The sequence below is a fragment of the Ranitomeya imitator genome, chromosome 2 (genome assembly GCF_032444005.1).
Source record: "Ranitomeya imitator isolate aRanImi1 chromosome 2, aRanImi1.pri, whole genome shotgun sequence".
Taxonomy (NCBI): domain Eukaryota; kingdom Metazoa; phylum Chordata; class Amphibia; order Anura; family Dendrobatidae; genus Ranitomeya; species Ranitomeya imitator.
In genome coordinates, this window is record NC_091283.1 from 234,647,296 (window position 1) to 234,654,807 (window position 7,512).

The window sequence follows — 7,512 nt, forward strand, 5'->3', positions numbered from 1 at the left end:
ACTGCTCCTGCCTTGGCATCCTGCTGCCTTTTCCGGACCATATCTGCAGCTCTGCACAGCTTCACACGTCGGGGCCGACCTCCGGTAACCTTCCTCAGCCGGACAAAGCATTACCAGCTCCCAGAGAGATCTTATCTTCAAGATAAATGCAGGGTCACAGCAGAGGAGCTCCAGAAGCTGACAGCTCACATCAGGTGCTAGGCCATCCCAAGAGTTGCTGCCCTTGTGCTGTTCCTCTGTAGTTGGGAGTACCCTTTGGATGGTTCTTTGGAGAACAGGGCATTTATCTTCTTGGCCTCAGCTTCTCTAATGTATCTTCCTAGTCTTGCAGCGAGTGCTGTGAGCTTTTGTTTAGCAGTCTCTTCAGTTGGGGTCAGGCCTTTGTACTTGTGCAGCTTGGTCTTATTCAGGATCTTTATACACTTCTGTATTTCTGATAGTTGGCTGACTTCCCTTCGTGGCACACTAATCTTGGGGCACATACTTCTGTTGTTCTTGCTGGTTGTATAGCCAAGCATTTCCATGAATGCTGAGGCCGTAGCATAGATCAGGTTATTAGTTTGCGTTATGGTGGTGGTAGGTATTGATGCAAGTGCTGCTCTATTGGCATCTTCTAGCATACTGTTTGGTGGTGTTTCTTTGCTGAGCCTTGGCAGTCGATCTCTGGTATTGATGGTATTTAGCTAATCTAAGGCTGGTTTCACACTTGCGTTTTTAAACGCATGCGTTTAAAAAAAAAAACGCATGGTGAAAAAACGCATGTAAATGCGTGTAAATGCTGCGTTTTTTTTACGCATGCGTTTAACGCATGCATCCAAAAAACGCAGCGTTTACACGTGTTTACGTGCGTTTTTGCATGCGTTTGCGTTTTTTTTAACATTTCCCCCCCCCCAAAAAAAGGAGCCAAAAAAAGATAACCAGACACAACCAATAGGAATAGAGAGGGTGTATATGATTGTCTCTCTATATATTGACCCTAGGGGTACAGAAATTTTCACAGCTTGCTACTGTTTCCGGTGTCATGATGGATCTTTCCATGGAGAGCTTTTATTTCAACCTGGATTTCAGCTTCAAGATTTTCCTGGCCTGTGCTTTTGCTTGGGAGCAAGACCGAAACCACCAAAGATGGAGGAGACAGCGTAGGCGTTTTTGGAGGCACCCCATCATTGAAGTGCATGAGAGCCGTGGAGCCTATCACACGCTCTATGCGGAGCTGAATGCCAACCCGGAGAAATTCCAGGATTACACGAGAATGTCGCAAGAATCGTTCCGGGATTTGCTGTCTCGTGTCTAAGGATCCATACGGCGACAGGACACACGGCTCCGTAGAGCGATTCCACCCGAGCAACGTCTGCTAGTGACATTACGGTACGTTCCAAAACTAAACCAATGACAGTCCAAATTTTGGTCATGACATGTATTTTATGTTTTTTTTTTCTTTTTGTTATTTTTAAACACACCATAAAAAGAGTAGATTTAAATTTTTTTTTGTTTGTTTCTTTTTCTTCTAGATTTCTTGCCACAGGAGAGAGTTTATCTTCCCTCCACTTCCAATACCGCCTTGGAATATCAACCCTGTCCAGAATCGTTGTGGACACTTGTCGTGCGTTATGGAATGTACTCCGTGAGGAGTTTATACCAGTACCCACATGGACATGTGGCGTGAAATTTCAGATAAATTTTTGAACGTTTGTGATTTCCCCAACTGTTTAGGGGCGGTGGATGGAAAGCACATCCGCATTATCAAACCTGCCAGAACCGGATCTGAGTTTTTTAACTACAAAAAATATTTTTCGGTAGTTCTCATGGCAATAGCGGATGCGGAGTGTCGCTTCATCGCCGTGGACATTGGAGCTTTTGGCCGTGGCAATGATTCCCAGACTTTTAAGAGCTCGGATATGGGCCATCGGGTGTATGGCAACAATTTTAATTTTCCCCCTCCACAGCCTCTCCCCAACACTCAAGGCCCACCGCTGCCATTTGTTATGGTTAGGGATGAGGCCTTCCAGATGTGTGAAAATCTCCTGAAGCCATATTCTAGTAGGGACTTGGACCACACTAGAAGCATCTTCAACTACAGACTGACCAGGGCCAGAAGAACAGTAGAGTGCACCTTTGGCATTCTGGTTGCTAAATGGCGCATTCTTGCAACAGCCATAAATCTAAAAGTGGAAACAGTGGACGAGGTGGTCAAAGCCTGTGTGGTTCTACACAATTACCTCATTGCTAAGGAGCAACCCCACATTGAACTGGATGAACCAGTTGCACACCCACTGCCTGATTTTCAGCATCACCCGATGCGGTCAACTGCAGCCGTTGGTCTTATGCGGGACCAATTTGCGGCCTATTTTGTTTCCGATATTGGACGGATGTCATGGCAGGACAATGTTGTGTAAATGTCCTGTTGTATGTTTATCTTTACCAATTATTAAATACTGATAAACAATTTTCAAATTAATAAACTTGAGTGTTGGTTGTGTTGACCGTGTCTCCTATCTTTTTCCTCTCTAAACAAAGGTTGACCAAAGACGGGCAGTAGATATGTATGTATATCATATTTTGTAATCCAAAACCAGGAATGGGTGATAGATGATGAGGTTATTATTTTAATATCATAATTGACCTCTTATATTGTTGCACTCCCTATTTTGGTTTACAAATAATGATATAAAACACTGGCCGCATACTTCTAATAATGGAAACAATGTTTATTTATTGGTAACCATGTTGATTTATTGGTAATCTTGTTGACGTCATTGCGTCAAGACTGTCACGCTCTCTATACCCATCAAGTCAAGTGTAAGAAATAATGAATTCATGATAAACATATACATGTTCATGAATTCACAATTTCTTACACCTGGCCAGGTGAGCATAGATATGTAGCGTGTGACAACCATTGTCACATCATTTGTTATATAAATAAGAGAATATGGTGAATATACAAGGCAGTAATCAACTCAATAGGTCAGGTGTCTTAACTTATGAGTTTTTGGACATCTGACCTGTTAAGTAGAGTACTGAACTTGATTTCCACCATTTTCTCTTTGTACTGTCACACTAGGTACAAAAAAAAGAGTATGGAAATAACTAATTTTTTTTTGGCCAACTCATATCTGTATACTGAAGAAACACATATAGATGTAGTCTTGTATTTTATACTACTGGAGATATGTTTTGGTCAAAAGAATAAGTGTGTGGCGAAGTTTATTGGTGTGTATTGACAGCGGTGAAAGACACGATAAACCAAACATAATTGTTGCAAATTCACTTTTTTTTTACTGAGTTAACAAAAAAATGTAAACATTTATTTTTTTGTACCGCGACGCGTTGTACCGCGACGGCTTGGGGTAGAGTGACGTAACCGGGGGGGTGTTAAGAACTGAAGCCTGGCTCACCGTGGAGGAGGCAGAGGTGGCAGGAGAAGGGGCAATAAAACTGGAAGGGTCTGGAAGTTCAGGGATGGGGCTTAACACATGAGAGGCTTTAGACGCACTGGAAGGGTGAGACACAACAGACAATACAGACACATCGGTAGGTGATGGGGGAGGAATACTAAGAGTTTTTTGTTTTTTTATGTGTTTTTTGAGTTTTCCTTTGTGTTTTCCTGGTAGGGGGATGTCTTGTTGGGCTAATATGTTGTTGCGTGTTGGCGGGAGACACGTCAGGGTCCGGCTCCACAATTTCACAGTCCGTTTCCATTGTGGATCGCTCGGCAACGCCAGAGTCCAACTGCATCGTAGTGGGGGGGAAACATAAAGCCCTGCCAGGGTCCTGGTGCATCGTTGGGGGGGGGGACATGAACCCCTCCCAGGGTCCTGCTGCATTGCTGGAGGGGGGGAACATAATGCCCTCCCAGGGTCCCGCTGCATTGCTGGTGGGGGGGAACATAAAGCCCTGGCAGGGTCCTTCTGCATCGTGGTGGGTCCTGCCCGGAAAGCCATGGCTGGGTCCTGCTGCATCGGTGAGGGCGGTCCGATATGCCATGCCTGGGTCCTGCTGCATCGGGAGGGGGCCGGACCGAAAAGCCACGCCAGGGTCCTGCGGCATCGTGGGGTCAGCGGAGGGGGTCCAAGCCGGAGCAGCGGTTGTCACGGTGGTGGCGGTGGGATGTCCAACAGCACTCGTCATCGTGTTGGCGCTGTAGTGGAGTACACCTGTGGATGGAATAGAGGTGGCCGTGCAATGGTATGCAGCAGAGGTAGGAATGGTGGTTAATCGTGAAAGTGACGGCAGAGTTGGATATGCCGCCACTGTCTGCTGTAAATTGCGACTCTGCTGCATAGCCTGCACAAAAGCAACATTGCAAGCCTGCATCACACTCAGCTGGAGATCAGGGCTAAGGTGTTCCGACATGCCCTGCTGTATTTGGTTAAAAAAATGATGAGCTGGCCTCTGGAGGTCGGCTTTCACTTGATCAAGGCTTTTGGTGACATCCTGGATCCGGCAATTTAAGAGGTTATGTGACACATCCATTCTGTCACCTAAAGCCTTGATTGCTTCGTGTAAACCCGAGCTCAAGTGCAAAAACTCGGGCATGAGTGACCTATCCGAAGCCCTCTGTCGCTGCCGGGATGAGCCCGCAAAAATGGGTGCAGTGAAAGAGGACTGCGAAAGGGGAAGACCTGATGGGCCAGCTCCCTGGTCTCCAGTGAGTGTGGAAGGCCCACCTGCTGCTGCGCTGCTGGATGGCTGGGACGGGTCCGTGGCTGCCTGCTGAAGGACTGCTCCAGAACCTGGGGCGACAGTCGTGCTGTGTGTGCTGTGAAAAAAGAAAACAGAAAATTAATACCAAAATATAACAAGACGGTACATCCTGTGGAATTTAAAATTACATATTATGTCAATGCAATACAACCGGAAGCATGTGAGAAATACTTACGTTCTCATGAGAAGGACCGGTCTTAAAAAGGACAGCACTCTATGGTACTTGTACAGCCAGTGCCTTGCTCCGGAACCACTTGCAGCACGATTCTCTGCGCGAAGGTCCTTGTTGAAGCGGTCCTTCATGGAACGCCAACGTGTTCTTATTTTCTCCACTGTGAAATAAAAATAAAATATAATGGTCAGAAAATGGACTTTTGGCCGTGCTCTCTTGACTGTGTGTGCTGAAAGAAACTCCAAAAAGTTTCTTTCATCACACACAGTCAAGAGAGCACGGCCAAGGTCTCTGCTGCTTCACACTGCATTGCAATACTTACCAAATGCATTACGGACCCGTGGCGGGGCATTCTCCCAGCCATCCCACAAGGCTTGGGCCACCTCACTCCACAACCGACGGAGCGTACTGTTCACGGCGTGCTGTGGATCCCGGCTGTCGCACAACGGGACTCGCTCCTGGACAAGGGTTATCAGGAGGTCATTATCGATCCGGTCATCGTCCCGTTGTGAAACCTAAAATTACAAGAAAATCATATAAGTTTGCTCAATCACATTAGGAAAAAAAATACCAGAAGATGAGAAATGGCATGAATATGAAAGTCAACTTTCAGAAAAGGATCATACAAGAAAAATTAAAAGAAATACAAGGGTAACGAAAGGAAGATTCAATGAGGACAGTCTGCCTTGTATACATACCCGCTGCCGTCTTCCCACCGGACCTTGACTCCGCTGCTCCGTCCCCGTCTGTCCCTCAGTAGAAGTGCTCTATAAAAATAAAAAAAATCAAATTGTCTCATGTGTCGATGTGACAGTCAATACTTACCAAGCTGAAGGACAAAAAACGAACCTCACTCACATGATCCACTTCTGACTGACGTGGCTCAAACTCCTCATCAGATGAAGACTCCGCAGAAGACATTCTGATGCATGTTGAAAGAAAAAAAAAGGAAGAAATTAGGACATGTAGATCCAAAAAATTGAAAATAAATGCATTGGCTAGGATATACTCACATTGCTCTGGGTCTTGTCCACCAATGCGTCCTGGCAGTGTCTTGTCTTCTTTGGAGTCTGATGAGAAGTGACCAGAAACTTCCCCCAACCTTCCTTTTATCACCCTGCTGCTAGGGGGGAGGCTTATCAGTGTGTAGACAACCTTATCTACATTCTAGTCAACCATAGCTCAAAAAAACGCATGCGTTCAAAAACGCATGCAAACGCATGCACAAAAAAACGCATGCGTCCCCATTGACTCCAATGTATTTTTTGACCCCAAAAAAACGTATGAAAACGCATGCGTTTTTATGTGTCCAAAAAACGCCTCTCAAAAATACTACAAGTTGCATTTCTGAAAATGAACGCATGCAGTAAAAAAACGCATGCGATGGAAAACGCGACCAAACGTGTACACAACAAAACGCATGCGTTTTCAATGTTAAATATAGGGAAAAAAACGCATGCTTTTTTTGTGCAAAAAACGCTGCAGACAAAAACGCAAGTGTGAAACCACCCTAAGATCTTCTGTTTCAGACCAGCTGCAGTGCACTCTATTTGCAGGGTTGGATCACGATCTTCAGGGGGTTGCACATGTTGTTCTTCCATGTCTTCATGTGTGGTGGATCTGCAGTACAGTTGATCCATCTCAAGTTGTGATAATAGCTTCCTCTTTATGATTTTGAAACGTTGGCTGACTAGTTGTTTCTTAGTTAGTGGACATGCAGGTCTTGTATCCATCCAGAGTTTCCACAAACTCTTCATATATCCTCTCCCATTTGGTCTGCTGTTATAGTAGCATTGAATCAGATCCAGGTTCTCTTGCCTTGGCCATGTATGGTTTGGTCCAGTAGCCCATTTATCATCAGATTGTTCTGGTTCCTCGACATCTGACGCGGACCTTGTTAATCCAGGCGACGTCTGAGCCGGCATGACTCTCTTTATTCGTGACACTCATGTTTATTGAGGTAGGCGCCATAGTGTTATGGACCACTACTGGTAAATTATGTCCAACAGGGCAGAGCCAGGATTTGAACCCCAGTCTCCCACATTGGTGGCTGTGATTTTACTAAACGCAGCACATGTATTGCCGGCTTCTATTATATCTTTTACCGAATGTTAGTGACTTTTTCAGATCTTAAGAAAAATGCTTGTGTTACCGATCATGAATCCGAATGTACCATATTCCTGCCGAATTTATGTTTGGCGATCATTTTCCAAACATATTCGCTCATCTTTAATTATGGCCACCACAACCTGCTACACAAAATAAAACCCCACTCAGTATGAAGGCATTTACTGTCCACCACAACCCCAGTATAATGACCCCTACCAGCCACACATTCAGTATGAGAGTCCCAACAGCTCTTCTCTTAATATGATGCCCCCACAATTCCTGATATAAACCCACACACTACTCATCCAACCCGGTTCCTGAGGAGCGCTGCTCTGGTCTGTGCGGTGTGAGTACTGAGGCTCCGCACTACAGGTGTGATGTAGTGACGTCATTGTGTCTGCAGTGCACGGAGTCTCAGACCCAGAAGTGAAGGCTGAATGGTGGATCAGGAGCTTTCCACTCCCTGATTCACTAATCTATTCAGCGGTATCACCGTCATGGGAATGTGGATATCGCTGAAATTG

At 45.4% G+C, this 7,512-nt stretch overlaps 1 protein-coding gene across 1 annotated transcript; it reads right to left on the bottom strand.

The window, feature by feature from the left end:
- Positions 1–3,328: 3,328 nt before the first annotated feature.
- LOC138667328 (uncharacterized) lies at positions 3,329–5,991 on the bottom strand. The gene is made up of 5 exons (XM_069755558.1): positions 5,729–5,991; positions 5,578–5,646; positions 5,202–5,394; positions 4,883–5,039; positions 3,329–4,762 (listed from the first exon to the last, which is right to left on the bottom strand). The coding sequence occupies exons 1-5, from the start codon at positions 5,798–5,800 to the stop codon at positions 3,556–3,558; spliced, it is 1,698 nt and encodes a 565-aa protein (XP_069611659.1). The 5' UTR covers positions 5,801–5,991; the 3' UTR covers positions 3,329–3,555.
- Between the last annotated feature and the right edge of the window lie 1,521 nt (positions 5,992–7,512).